This window comes from Magallana gigas, chromosome 4 (genome assembly GCF_963853765.1).
Source record: "Magallana gigas chromosome 4, xbMagGiga1.1, whole genome shotgun sequence".
Classification (NCBI taxonomy): domain Eukaryota; kingdom Metazoa; phylum Mollusca; class Bivalvia; order Ostreida; family Ostreidae; genus Magallana; species Magallana gigas.
Window position 1 is genome coordinate 33,166,408 of NC_088856.1, and position 15,901 is coordinate 33,182,308.

The 15,901-nt window shown below is 32.2% G+C and overlaps 1 protein-coding gene across 7 annotated transcripts in view; it reads left to right on the top strand.

The window, feature by feature from the left end:
* Positions 1-15,901, top strand: part of LOC105342164 (plexin-B) — a 288,820-nt gene that overhangs the window by 32,260 nt on the left and 240,659 nt on the right. For all 7 annotated transcript variants that reach the window (XM_034449323.2, XM_066082177.1, XM_034449322.2 and 4 more), the window contains exons 2-5: positions 978-2,104; positions 7,257-7,445; positions 10,159-10,290; positions 11,795-11,895. In XM_034449323.2, coding sequence (XP_034305214.2) covers positions 1,010-2,104; positions 7,257-7,445; positions 10,159-10,290; positions 11,795-11,895 — 1,517 coding nt within the window. In that variant the 5' untranslated portion in view covers positions 978-1,009. The remainder of the gene's footprint in view (positions 1-977; positions 2,105-7,256; positions 7,446-10,158; positions 10,291-11,794; positions 11,896-15,901) is intronic.

A 15,901-nucleotide genomic window follows, 5' to 3' on the forward strand; every position in this document is an offset into this window, starting at 1 on the left:
TGAGAACTGCAATACTCAAACATGTGATATGACTATAAAATCATCCTGTTAGAAAAGGGACTAATGATTATAAATATTGGAATATCCAGGGTAAAAATGGGCTTTATTTATACAGGATCTACATATATCATTGTACATTGTCCAGATAGTTTGTATTGTGACTCCATTAAGCTGATTTTATCATACCTTTTGTTCCTCAGGTGAGCGATGTGGCTCATGGGCCTCTTGTTTCAATGAAATTTTGAAGAGATCTTATGATTTTCTTGTTTATTATTTATAAATGTTGCAAAACTTTAGGTTTCAATATTATTTGTTATTTTAAATAAGTAAATTCAACATTTGTTTCATTCAAAATTTGACTGATCTGATCAACATTGAAACTAAATCAATTTTTAAACTAGCTTCTTTAAGCTATTATTTAGTTTAATGAATTTGAAGTGCCTGATTTCTAACTTAACCATTAACTGCTGTGGCATGCACTGGCTGGCAGGACCCTTATTTTACGATTTTAATGCTACCACATAAACTAATCCTTTAAAATATATGTGTAATTTTGTGTTATAAGCTCTTCATTGTGACAATGATTTTGCTTAAGTTCTATGCTCTTCATTGTTACAAGAATTTCAAATGATTTTTTTATAATGTATGCTCTTCACCGTGAAAATGATTTTTTATGTTTTAAGTTCTACATTATAACACTGAACTCCTTTTGTTGTATGCTTTTCATTGTGACAATGATTTCCTTATATTATGTTTTAAGTTTTATAACAAAGAACTCTTTATTTTGTATGCTTGTCATTGTGACAATAATTTCTGATCTGATTTGATCTCCATTATGAAAATGATTTTCTATGTGATATGCTCTTCATTAATTGTGACAATGGTTTCCTATTAAGTTATAAGTTCATCACTGTGGCAATGATTTTCTTGGTTATGTAATCTCTTCATTTTGACTAATAATAATTTTTTTCTTACAGATTTGTTAATCATGAGCCAAGAATAAAAGAACATGTACACGATGAAATGGTGGCTAGGCCTGTGTTTTTTGTGTGGCTGGTCAGGAGCCCTGGTCATCATCCCACTGATCACAGATGACAGGAAACTCAACCACATGGTACTTAACAATGAAACACTGTTTATTGGAGCAACAAACTACATCTATCAGCTTAGCCCAGATCTTGAGATGGAAATGAAAATAATCACTGGACCTCAAAATGATTCACAGAAATGTGGAGTAGATCTAGAAAATTGTTCCTTCAAACCTGACTTATCTCCTACTGACAATCACAATAAAATTTTACTGGTGTTTTCTGATAGGCTTGTGGTCTGTGGAAGTGTATTCCAAGGAAAATGTGAAATCAGGGATTCTCATAATATAAGTGATGTTTTAGTGCAGGGAAACACAGCAGTGGCATCCAATGAAGTTGATGTAAACACTATTTCTTTTATTTCGCAAGTCTACAACAGTGCTACTCTTAAGATGGAACCAATGATGTATGTTGCAACTGAATTCACAAAGTTTGATGTCTCAAAAAATTCAATTGAATACAATAACAGAAGGAAAGTACCATATGTCAGTATACGGCTTCTAGATCAAAATTTCTTTACAGCACAAGGTACGATAAAAGGTCAAAATGAGTACTTGAAACCAAGCCTGATATTGTATGTAACTGGATTTACCTCAGGGAATTACAGTTACATACTTTTTAATGAAAAAAAATTATTAGATGCAACATATGCTTCCAAAATTGTGCATATGTGCCGTATGGATGATCAGTTAAAAACATTTCAGGAAGTACCGTTAATTTGCAAAACAAGTAATAAGACATATAACTTTTTGAGGACTGCAAAGGTGTTTAAACCAGGTCAGAATTTGCTAAGATCCCTTCAAGTCCAGTTTCCAGATCTAACATCAGATGATGATGTCATGATTGGACTTTTCTCTCAGGATCCAGACAGTACTAGCTCAGCAATATGTATGTTTGTTATGAAAGAGGTCAAGAAGACTGTTCTCATCAATGCCAGGAAATGTTTGAATGGCATAAAAAATAATGCTGCCAATAAAAAGTATGAAAACGGTTTATCATGCACAGAAGTAGCTGAGGTAAGAAATGTTTATTGGAAAAAGTTAATTTTCACATTTGCCTCAATTTTTTTCATGACTTCATCTCAAAATTTAATGTTTAAGCCACACCAATCTGTAAAATAGTTCTTTAAATTTTTTAATTAAAAAAAATGAAGCATGAGAACAAAATTATTTTTTAAAATATTTTTTCTTTTTCTTTTTAGGCAAGCTAAAACTCCGAAAGCCCAATGAGCTCATTTTCTTAATAAGAAAAAAAAATTACAAGTAACTTTTGCAAATAAACGTGAAACGTTTGCGATTTAACGCATATTTTTTGCGAATAAATGTGAAACATTGATAAAAATATTGTCATTTCATACAAATACCCTAAATGAAGAACAAACACATTTTAGTTTTAAATAAATATTTGTTATTCATTTTTATTATATCATCCGTTAACCTTGATTTATCAAAACAAAATTATCTTTTTACGTATTGATATAAATTAAAACTACATAAAACTGTTAGTTGTTAATTGTTTGAAGTAGGTAAGGACATATTATTAAAGCATCATTTTTCATTTGTTTGCTGACCCTGTGTTCGAACAGGCATTCATCTATTATCTTTTTTTCTAAACTAGTATAAATTCAATTGTGAGAAATCTTCAAAATCTAAGTTCTGATTTTCAAACGACATATGAGATAAATTTAGAGGACAAATATATGTTATCTAAATTTGAACATAAGCTTGAAAATATATAGATTGAACATATTTCAATTCACAGCTTTATGTTTTGTATGAAACGACAATATTTATATTAGAGTTTCGCATTTATTCCTTAAGGTTTGCGCTAATTCGCAAAACTGAGTTTATTCGCAAAAACTTTGCATTTATTTGCGAAAGTTTCATGTTTATTCACGAAAGTAACACGTTTTTAGCTAATCTGGCTCTGATTTCACAAAAAAACCTTAACTTTTAACCTTAGTTTAATCTCAAATCCTGAGAATTTAGTCAGCTGAGATTTTTCTCAGCGTGCATTTCACAAAACAGACTTAGTCAATTCTCTGCTGAGTTGAATTTTTTACTTAAGAATTTTCATGGTCCCAAGTGGCCCGTTATAAATTCTACATGTTTTTTTTTTTTTTTTTTTTTTTAATTAATTCTCATTATAAAAACAACCATCTGCTAATTTTCAAACAGAGGAAAATCGGATTAAATCATCAAGAGACATAAAATGTTAATCAGTCATGAAATTTACACTTTGTCATGCTTAATATAGATTACATAACAACATGATCTAATTTATAATATATAGCAAACAAAAAACCACATTAATTACATTATGATTACCTTAGAATCATTAGAAAGAAGAGTCACTGCACAGTTTTTTCATTTAACACAAACATATGAATTGGTTCCCTTTGTTTACATTTTTGTCAAGGGAGATAACTCTGTTAAAATGATTATTTTTTATTGAAAAAAATATTTATCAAACCTGCATGAAATATTGCATATACCATGATTATTGAGCGGAATAGATCTAAGAAATGAACATTACAGACAATATAATACTGTATTAATGATGTTTATGACATATTCAAATTTGAGATTTGACTTAATTAAGTCTGCTATGGAGATCTTAAGTTTTTTCTCAAATTGAGTAAAAAACAAGACTAAGATTTTTTTGTGAAATGCATAGATTTGAGTTTTCTGAAATTTGAGAAAAAAAACCCTCAAATATTTGAGAAAAAAACTCAGACTTAATTCTGAGATTGGACTTAGGTTTTTTTTGTGAAATTGGAGCCTCAGCTGAAAGCTCAAGTGAGCTTTTCTTATCAAAATTTGTTCATCGTCTGTTGTTGTTGTTGTTGTCGTAAACTTTTAAATTTTCATCTTCCTCCCTATAACCACTGGGCAGATTTCAACCAAAATTGGCAAAAAGCATCACTATGTAAAGGCAAATGAAAAACCACACCCTCTTTAAACAGTAGATAATTAGGAATTATTGAAAATAAGTTGGTATTTTTAAAAAATCTTCTGAAAAACTGTTTGGCCAGAAAAGCTTAAACTTGTGAGGAGGCATTCTCAGGTAGTATAGATTTAAATTTGTTCAAATCTTGGTCCCCAGGGGTAGGTTGGGGCCACAATGGGGGGGGGGTCAAGTTTTACATGAGAATATATAGAGAAATTCTTTAAAAATCTTTTTCTTATAAACTGTATGGCCAGAAAAGCTTAAACTTTTGTGGAAGCATCCACAGATAGTGTAGATTCAAATTTGTCCAAATCATGGTCCTTGGGGGGTAAGGCGGGGCCACAATGGGGGGATAAATTTTTACATAGGAATATATAGAGAAAATCTTTAAAAATATTCTTGGAAAGTTTTAAGTCCAAAAAGCAGTAACTTGTGTGAAAGCATGGTTGTGCAGATTAAATTTCGATCAAACCATGATTCCCTAGAGAAAAATGGGGCCACAAAGGGAGGGGGGTACATAGGAATAGAGAAAAATCATCTTAAAGGTAGAACAACAAAAGGGGCTTGGTATTTACCATATAAATATATTGAATTTTTTTTAAATTTTCTGAGCAAGATCTACTGTACTTAGTTTTCAAGATATTTTAATTTTGATACTGTAATGTTAATTTGATCAGATTTAAGGCGATTGTTGCTCAGGTAAGCGTTGTGGACCTGGGCCTCTTGTTTCGCAAAAGTAACAAAAAATTTTTTTGCAAAAAAAGTATTCTTTTACTTATGAAAATGAGCTCAATGGGTTTTTGTAGAAAACAAGTAATGTTTAATTTTATGTTGAAATCAGGTATGATTACAGAGTGAGTACTTGAGGAACAAAAGACCTGATTATATTAGATTACATTTGTATGCAATATAACCTTAAAATTTTTATACCCACACTTTCTTAAGAAAGTTTGGGTATGTTGTTATTACTCTGGTCTGTCCATCCATCCAACCATACTTTTTTTCCCCCAAAAACATCATTTTTTGTTGCCCACTAATACCCATAATAAAAAAACCCCTCTGAAACCAGATCACCCATCATATCACCAATCATATTCTAGTAGATTATTTGCTTACTCAAAAAAAGTTGATGTTTTTGAAACCAGAATTTTTGTAAAGATAACATCATTTTTCAGCCAGTAAATGACCCCCAGGACAAAATTAAAATTTCCAAAACCTTATTGCGCATCTATAGGACATCCCATAACATATTCTGAGAGATGATTTGTCTATTGTTGAAAATGGAAGAGGAGTTGGAGGAGCCAGGTTTTTTGTGAACAAAAATCAGTTGGCCCTCAGGACTATCAAAGAATTTTTGAAATCTGTTTGCTAAACAACATGACACCCCAGATCAAACTCCAAGGGTTTAGTTTGCTTGTTTATAAGGTGTAAGAGCTGTTTGAGAAAGTAAACCGTGACAGATGCATGGACAGACTTGTTTGCAACTAGGTCAACTTGTCCCTGTAGCTTTCTCTTAATAAGGCCATATAAAATTAATACTTAGATTCTCACCCTAATTTGCAAGAAATGTGGTGCGGGTGGGCAGATTTTATTAATTATTTTAATTTTTAAAAAAACACCTTTTTCACCGTTTATGTTCTAGAAATAACAACTGCTCTATTCTTTTAAGTTGTTAATGCTAATGTGAGTACACAAACCCACTTGTAATCTTTTAATTCCATTTTATTTTGACTTAACTGTTAATTCATGAATACATTTTTATCCGTATGATAAACAACATGACTAAAATCCACATGTTTAGGCAGCCATTAAAATGTTTTGGAATTTTATTGTATACAGAGCCCAATTTTTCCCCCGAAATTTTTTTTTTCCACACAATTTTTTTTTTCAAAATAAGAGAAAATGCATCAGGACGGCACATTTTCAGAAGGGCGGGCAGGGATGAGATTCTAAAAATTAATTTTATTGGGCCTATGCAGCCATTGGTTTTTGATAATGTTTATATTTTGACTGTAGTAGTTCGGTCTTTTACACTACTGTATATGAATATATTATGACTTCGCGTTGTGTTTTTACATAATATTTAACCCAGATAATTTTGAGCCCGCCTGTTAAGGCTATTAACGAGAAGAAAAACAGAAGAATTTGATAAGTTGAAAATATAATTTATTCGTAATTAAATAATAATTAATTATGAGGAGGAGCTAGTGTACCTTAATTAGTGACCAAAATACAAAAAAAATAACGAAAATTTAAAGAAAAAAAATAATTTCCCAAAATAAATATGGAATATATTATATTTTGATTTAGGATGAGTAAACAATCATCGGTATATGGCCAGTTGTATACAAGTCAGTGTTTCTTACAAACAAGAGGTCCGGGAACACTAATGAACCTTTCAATTTTGACACCATTTTTCATAGAATACGGATTCTATTACCCAAATCTGAACCGAACCAAAAACTGGAAAATTGGAATTGAAACCGAACTGAACATATTGTTCTGCAGATTTCTAGTTGAGAGAATAGATATTTGCTTGTTTCATTAAGTGTGAGGACTGCTCTGCATTTGCAACACCTAATGATACAATTCTATCATTACAAGATGATATATATCATTATTAGTTGTGGATGGCAACTGATATTGCAATAATTTATAGCAATAGACGTTGCAATTGCTAAAGCTTCTATAAATTCTATGCTGCTTGGTATAGCTCACAGGAACCAAAGTTTCTAGTGACCTTTCATCACTTATTTAGTTCCCCATTGTCTGTTCATTTCTCTCCTGTAAACATTTCACACATTTTACTTCTCTAGAGCCATGTGGCCAAATTTATCTTAACTTGATACAAAGCATCCTTATGGGAGGGGGATTCTGATATGTGAAAATAAAGGGCAAATCCCAAAAGGGAGATAATCATGAAACTGTTAAAATAGGGTCTGTGTCTTAAAAAATCCGAATCTCGAGAACCACTGCACCATAAATGCCAATATTTGCAACAAAGCTTATATATAAATAGTGAATATTCTAAATGCTAAAATATTAGTTGAAACTAATGATTCTTTTATTAGTTTTAAGCTCTGAATTTTCTATGCATGTAGGCAAATAAATTTTATGTATCAAACAAATGCATGTATCTTCAAAATATTGAAAAGTTTATATTACCGGTACTCAGATACTGCTTAGAAAATAAAAAAAATGCTTGGATTATGATTTCAGACATTCCTTGATGAGGAATTACTGTGTTCTAGCTCCCTCAATGTAATCATCGCTGGAGAGGATTCTCTGATATCTGCTCCAGTCATTCAGTTTCCTTTAACAAATTACAGCTTTGTGTCTTTGGCTGTAACCATCACCACCAAGTTCACAGTTGCATTTTTAGGAACTTCAGTTGGCCAAATCCAAAAGGTACCAGTATTCAATGAAAAAGAACATATCGGATAGATAATCAAAGAATTAAAAATAAAGGTACAAGGAATAATTTTCCAAAAAAATAAAGCTTATAGAAAACACAGATTAATTTTAGAAGTTTCTGGTAATATCTTAGTATTTAAGGATATTTATGAATTGCTCTGGAAAGTTCATATTAAATTGTATTAAAATGCCATTGTATTATTTTTTCAATGCATGTATATATTAATTGGGAACATTAATCAATTTTTAAGAGTAAAATATTTACATATAAATATTATTAAATCAATTTAATATCAATGTAATTTTAATTACATTTAAGTTTTAGGGCAGCCAGCCATTATGGATGGCTTTAGGCACAAGTATGATATTATTTATTAGGTTAATTGTTACTGACTGACTACAGAAATATATCTGGTTGATCAATCTTATAGACAGCAAGGCCTCGCCATCTGTGAGATTGATCAACCGGATATCTTTCCATAGTCAGTCAATAACAAACCTATTTAGCATTTTGTTTTCTTGAGTACTATCAAGTAAGACATTAATTTCAAAGGAAACAATGAAGTAGGGACAGTCTTAAAAATCCATGTAAAAGTGGCCTTACAATACACAGTGGAACTCTTAAAAATTTTCATTTATATTATTCATCAAGTATTGATGCACCTTTGTTCACTTAATATAATGTTTTGTTGCTATCTAATTTTAAATGTTTTCTCCGTTTCCTGTGCAGACTTTTAAACAAATATTAAAGCTACCATTTTATTATGCTCCTGACACAACAATATGATGTTTAAAAGTAAAAGGCAACTACTGTAAATATTTCAAAAAAATTACGTAATGCGGTTGCTGTATTAAATGCATGTAGTGTGAAAAGTCTAGATTAGTAGGCAAAGCATCAGCCATATTGCCAAATATTAATTTTCACCAGATGGACATAGAGATATATATCTGGCAGTCATGTGCCATGTTTAAACCAATGAAATGTGACATTTTAGTCCAAGGAAAAACAAGATAAAACTAGAACTTTTTTTGTCTTCAACAAAAAGTAAGGGCTTTTCGACATCCCCTTTCCCTTTTTTGATTGTAAATGTCAGGTATACATGTAATCGTTTCTTTTTTTTTTATTTAAAAATTCTTCACCGCCTTGGTATAATCAGTTGCCTATTAGAAATATAACCTTATAAATAATGGAATGTCAAAAAAAGATAACTTCAGAACTTTAAAAGTAAAAATACTTTTAATTTCTTAAAGAATATTTCCAAAAAATCTTAAAAAAGTAAGTATTCCTTTCTCAAATAGAAAACATGGTATGCCTTGAGTATTAATGTTCTACGTTCATTGAGCAAAGCGAGATAACTCTTTCTAATTCACTTTTTCAACTTTTAAAAAGTTTAATATTCATGCCCTTAAAACTCCTATAAGAAGTCAAAAATTGGCCCTACGGACCATAATTTTAAAATTGTACATTTTACTCAGAACTTAAAACCCAAAAGATTTTAAAAATCGTATGAAAAATAAAAAAGATACAGCTAAAATATTGTTATTAGTTTTGACCCCTCTAGATCTCTTATCTTTCAAAATTTTTATCCCAAAACATTTTCCGGTAAAATTAGGTCCCTCAATATAAATATTAAATATGAAAATATTTACTTGAAAACTGTTTGAGAAAACGTGGCACGCGTGAATTCAGTTTAACATTAAAACACCCATAGACAATTTTTTATCAACTTATAAAACCGGAAGTTCTCAATGGTTTCCAACGAAGCTTTAAATTTATGATGATTATGACAGTTTTAACATTTTCCATTCCTCATTTAAAAAATTTGGTGGTTATTTCAAATTTTAGTTTTTTCACCCCCCTTTTTTTCATAGTTTGAAGTCTGATATCTCAAAAACAGCAAAAAATAGAAAAAAGTTGTCACTTACGATTTTGTATATCATACAATGAAGTATCTAAATCCAAAATTTCTTAGTTTATAATAAAAAAAATAAAATAGATACAAAGGTCCTTTTAATATTTTGATTTTTGCATGTGTAAACCAGAAGTATATAGACCGGAAGTCCAAAAAGGGACATACGGGAGAAGTAAACAATTGCTAAAAGAATTTAACATTAAATTTTTATTTTTCTGTTCCGTTTTCAAAAAATCGCTGACGAAACTTTGTCGAGAAGAATAATAATAATAAAACAGAACGAAAACAATAGGTCTTTTCGACCGAAAGTCGAAAAGCCGTAATAAAAAAAAAGCTTATTTGAAGGATAGAGTGTGAAGAATTGAGGATATATAGGATGGGATTGAATTATTAGATTTCTGGAAGATGGTGCCTTAATTAAAAGCAATATGAGCTGTATTTTTTAGAATTTTATTTTGTTGTAAAAACCTGCTAGTATGCTAGGGATGCATGTGACTTAAACTTTTATGATAAATAAGGTTGGAAAAAATCATTGATTTTTGTCAGAGGAAAGATATTTCTTCTAAGGAACATATAGCAAATCAATTTTTGTACAGGAAGACAATAATTCATTAATGCTCCTGAATGGCCCTTTTCACAAAAATTTGGCGAAAAGAAATTTAAAAACCAATGGCATGATGTTTTTGTCTTTTTAGTAGAAAATAACATTTTCGTTAAAAAAAAATTTTATCATGAAAATTGCAGCTTATATTGCCTTAAATGTTGAATAAAAAGGAATTGATATCTGCTTTTAGCTGGTATTAAAGGCAACCGATAAAGCTGAATTGTACGACAAGGCCATTATTGTGGATGATGATCATGCAATCAACCAGGATATGATGTTTGACAAAACCCAGATGTTTCTTTATGCCATGAGTGACAGAAAGGTAAGAACAGACATCTTAAATATTGATATAGGTATCTCTCGACAAATTGGTTTGAAGATAATGAGTGGTTTTTACAGCTGCAATCTGATGGCTTCCATATGAAATAGCTTTGCTACAAATTATACCATCTACCATGATGGAAGGTTAACTTGCATAAAACATTGGTTGCCTTTTCTTAATCTAAAAATGAAGTGTTAATATTGTGCAAAATCATTCAATGAACTGCTTAATGGCTTAGTGGCTCCACGGAGACCTACTACCTAGACGTAGAATGAATTCGAGCCACCAATGCACCGGTACAACTGTTTTAAGCTCATCTGAGCTGAAAGCTCAAGTGAGTTTTTCTGATCACTTTTTGTCCTGCATCCATCCGTCCGTCTGTCTGTAATCTTTATACATTTTCTACTCCTTCTCCTGAACCCCTGGGCCATTTCAACCAAACTTGGCAAAAAGCACCATTGGGTAAAGGGGATTCAAGTTTATTAAAGTAAAGGGCCACGCTCTTTTTTAAGGGGAAATAATTAGGATTTATTGAAAATTTGGTAATATTTTACAAAAAATTTCTCAATAACCATTTTGCCAGAAAAGCTGAAAATTGTGTGGAAGCATCCTCAGATAGTTTAGATTTAAATATGTTCAAATCATGGTCCCCGGGGATAAGATGGGCCACAATGGGGGTCAAAGTTTTACATAGGAGTATATAGAGTTAATCTTTAAATATCTTCTACTCAAAAAACCATTTGGCCTTAAAAGCTGAACTTTAATGGAAGCATCCTCAGATAGTGTAAATTCAAGTTTGTTCAAATCATGGTCCCTGGGGGTAATGTTGGGCCACAATGGGGGGGGGGGGGGTCGGACTTTTACATAGGAATATATAGAGTTAATCTTTATAAATCTGTTGTGTGTTGTGTCCTTATACCAGGCACCTTAATTTTCTGCATTGTCTCAGTCCATCCAGCTGGAATGGGTACCAGCTTCTGCTGGCAGTTACCCTGTAATTAAGACTAGGGGACAGTCCCATCTAGGGGGAGTTGATGAATCTAAACTTAGCATCACAGAAACTGGGGATAAGGGCCATCCCTATATGTCTCATGGCATGGAAGGTAACTTTAATCACCAAATACTGTGGAATCATTAGAGTTAATGGTGTCTCAATTTTCATGGTATTCGTGGGTAGCCCTATCCTAGGAGACTGTCAATGGGGTTGGTTATGTTAATCAATATCAAATCAGTTAGAAAGGTTCTTGGAAATACAAAAAAAAAAACCTCGTTAATGTGTAGTGGTAATTTGTGGTACTGAGGTAGCCCTCCCCCATTTACAACCTCAATGAAAAAAAATTAAGAAGAATTATCTAAGTTAATAAAACTGATGCATCCATGAAATTACATCCCTACAAATAATCAATAAACCAACAATCCATGAAAATTGGCCCCCAGAATTAAAATGATTCCACAGTATTAAGGCAAAGTGATAAATTGATTCATTTTTGTCAACTTTTTTCAGGTTGCCAAGATACCAGTTCAAAATTGTCAAAAGTATACCACATGCAGTGAGTGTCTATCAAGCAGAGACCCCTACTGTGGCTGGTGTACACTTGAACACAGGTCAGTATAGAAATGATTATACCTCGTCCGTCCATCTATCTGACAACGTCCATCCATGTGTCATGGTTTACATTCAGAAACTGCTCTTACATCTTATCGTTATAAACCAGCAAACTGTACTCTTGAAGTTTGATTTGGGGCATCATGTTGTTTTGTAAAAAAGGTTTAAAAAATTCTCTAGTACAGTACCATCAACGCGGATCCTGTATTTAACCGCACCCCGCACCCCCCCTCCCGGGCGGTGTGACCTACCGTTGAACAAGGTGATCTAAGATTTTTACCTGTACACTTTTAGACAATAAGATGGCCACCTAACACTGAGAGTCAATCTATACTGGCCATTTCTGATGTATTGTTTTCATTACACATAAAATAATAACGTATTTTTAATGCACATTTGTCATTTATATGTAAGGTGCTTAAAATATAGGAGCAAGGAGAAATGTTAAAATGGTGTTGCGATGTGTTTGTGGTTGCTTCAGGTCAATGGATGTAGGCAAGTTTGTAAGCTTACCAGGAATGAACAAATGACTTCATTAACTACAAAATTTTCACGTTCATAAAGTTAAAAAAAAGTTATTCTGGTTTACTTTCTTGATAAATCTCAATGATTTATCTTTATTCCCAAGGGAGTAAGAGTAAATGTCTCAATTCTTTCTGAACAACCTTTATAGGTAAGTAGATGTAGGGTGAACTGTGTTCAGCAAACAGATATGTAAGCCACATTGTTTATTTAATAATCCAGTAATAGGCTAATTAGATTGGTCACGTTCCTTGCGTAAACTTATGTCTATTTAATTATACCTGTGCTTTCAGTTTATGTAACAGTATAATTATGATCTTCAGATTTATGATTGTTTTGTACGATATCTCTGAAAATAATCATCAGTTATATTTCACATTATAAAATCATGTAAATTGTTTCATTGTTTGAAATTTTCATTAAAATTCAGATGTTTTTTCCTCATTATTACCGTAATGTATCGTGTATAATACGCACTTGTGTATAATACGAACCCCCCAAAGTTGTCAAAAAAATGGCGAAAAAACAGCAGGTCCTATGTATAACACGCACCCAAAAAATGGCGAAATCAACGGCCGCCATTTCCCCTAAAACTATCAATGTTTCATAATAATTTTATAATCCATGCCCAATTTCTTAAATTTTGTGATCGGAACATAGCACAGCGAAGAAAATCGATGGCCGCCATTTTTCCAAATAGCTATCGATGTTCAATGATAATTTTATAACCCAAGCGCAATTACTGTAATTTCGTGATCAGGACATGGCCCAAGTGATATTAGAGTCAAATTTCTTACAATTTTACTTAAATGGGAAGGCATGATTTATGTGGGCGGTATCAAATATCATTTGACATCGTTAAGAGTTTCTTATACAACAGCGGAGACGTTGAAGATCATCATATGTAGAGAAGAACGGCAACCGAGCTTAATACTTAAAAGTAATAATGTTTGCAGATATAAACCAAAACAACATCAAAAGAAATGATTCAATTGATAAATTATAGTCAAACTCTTTGATTGTTGTTAAATAAATATTGTGAAGAAACGTATGTATGGGCGATGATATATACAAGACCATCATGCACATAACTAAGCAAAGTCTATTTAAACGACCGTCGTGCAAATAGTTATAACTAAAAAATATGTGATATACACACGACCGTCGTGTGAATTAATTTATGAAAATCTATTTACACGACCATCTTGTAAAAAACTAATTCTGTGTAGCAAAGTTATATACAGGACAATCGGCTTTTTTCTTTAGGTACAGGACAAGATTATTAATGTCAAACTATATATGAAATTAATAATAATTATAAATGAAATTTATGGGATCCCGAACCCGACCAAAGTTTTATCAATGATTCGTGCAACACGTTTTTTTTGATTTATAAACTGATAAAACTTTTTGGTAAGCAGATCGTGATGAATATAGCACCACACTGGAAAATATCGCCCTCCAGTTGTTATGAATTGATTTTTTTTAACAAATTGTTGTTGTTCACCTTATTATAATGTTAAGTCACAAAAACCTTGGCGAGTGCGGTGCCTGCATCAAATTCTATGTAATCGACTGAGACTTTCTGAATGCTATCAAAAAAGGCGAAGGCGAGAGTGCGAAGTTGCGAAGGCGACGTAGCGATAGTAGTATCGCTTCTTCGCCTTTGCACCTTCGCACTTTCGCCATCACATCTTCGCGCTTTGCCGTCGCATCTTCACACTTTCGCTCCTTTGCCGTCGCACTCTCGCACTTTCACCATCGCAACTTCGCACTCTCGCATCTTTGACCTAAAGGCCAAAGTGCGAAGGTCGAAGTGGCCCCATCAGAACACCATAGGTTAGACCATCGTTAAGGACGCACTGTACTCAAGAACTTGTGTCTCAACTTGTTAAGAGCACCGAATGTTTGACAAAAGATCACACATGTTTTCTTTTAAAGTTTATATTTAAAAGCACTGTGATTGGATCAGCTATTCGCAGCTGCAGCCAATCATAAAACGGAGCTTGTCACTGAGTTTTCATAACGAAATCCGCCAAGGGTTTATGGGGAGCAAAGTGGACCGAAAACCCTTGGCTAGCAGAGATGATAAAATGCGAGAGCAGAAAATAATTTGTAATCCAGATATTAAAAAAAAAAAACCAACGATTTTAATAGTACATGTAATTATATTACCCATATCATTTATATTAACGGAAGGTAACACGTTAAAAAGTAACAAGTATTTAATCACAATGATTACAATTAACATGTTCAAGCAACAAACTAGGAAACCTATGTGAAGAATGATAGTTAGAAAAAATAATATGTGGTAATTTATACGCTCTTATACAAAAGTTGTGTATGAAATCTAAATCATTTATTTTGTTTTTTCCAATACATTGAATACAATGTTTTGATTTTTTTTAAAATGGAAATCGCGAAAAGCAATAATGCAATGCGGAAATTTTGTTTATAACCGGGTTTTCCAATGGAAAAATCCGGTTATTAAAATGGTGAAAATGGCGGGCGGGTGGGTGGGTGGGCGGTCGGCTGCCAAAAGGGTACCCTCATTGTACGGATAACTCCTCCTACAGTTTTCAAGATAGGAAGTTGTTCTTTTGCAGATCAATTGTACATATATCAGAGGTGTGCATATTGCTAGGATTTTGATTTCCGATAATTCATCGAAAAAATACCAGCTTTTGAACTTAGTCATTTTTTGGCAAAATGTTTCATATAGGGTACCCTCATTGTACGGATAACTCCTCCTACAGTTCTCAAGATAGGAAGTTGTTCTTTTGCAGATCAATTGTACATATATTAGAGGTGTGCATATTGCTAGGATTTTGATTTCCGATAATTTATAAAAAAAAATACTAGCTTTTGAACTTAGTCATTTTTTGGCAAAATGTTGCATATACATGTAAGGTACTCCATTTCACTGGATAAGGGTTGACATGGATTATGGATACAGTTTACATAAAAGAAAACCCGGTTTGCTGTCACATTGACAGCTTTTTACTTGTTTTCCTTTGAGTGTATCATCTTATAGTTTTGATTTTTTTTCTGGTTTTATGAACGAAACATATTCTTCTATGCGCATAACATGATTAAGAAAAAAAAATAACCAGTAGATCGCTTGGCATCCCCCTCCTAAATTAAAGAATTAATTTTTAAAGCAGTTTGTGCATTCCATCGAGCATGCAACGTTTTGTGAAAACGTGTGCACTGGTACCAGAGAAAACATATCCTGACCAGTAATAAAAAAAAAAGCCATACCCAATTCCAAGAGTATGTTTTCTCCAAAAGAGATTGTACTCAGGTATGTTTTCTCTGGACTCTGTAAAAATCATGAACTTAACATTAAATAGTTTTAAATACTTTTTAACTGCATTAATATAGAGAAATATAAAATTAATTTTAATAATGATAATTATTTAACATGTGTCGGTAGAATATGGATAGTTTTAAAAACTACTTAAATGCATATTTTAATGCATA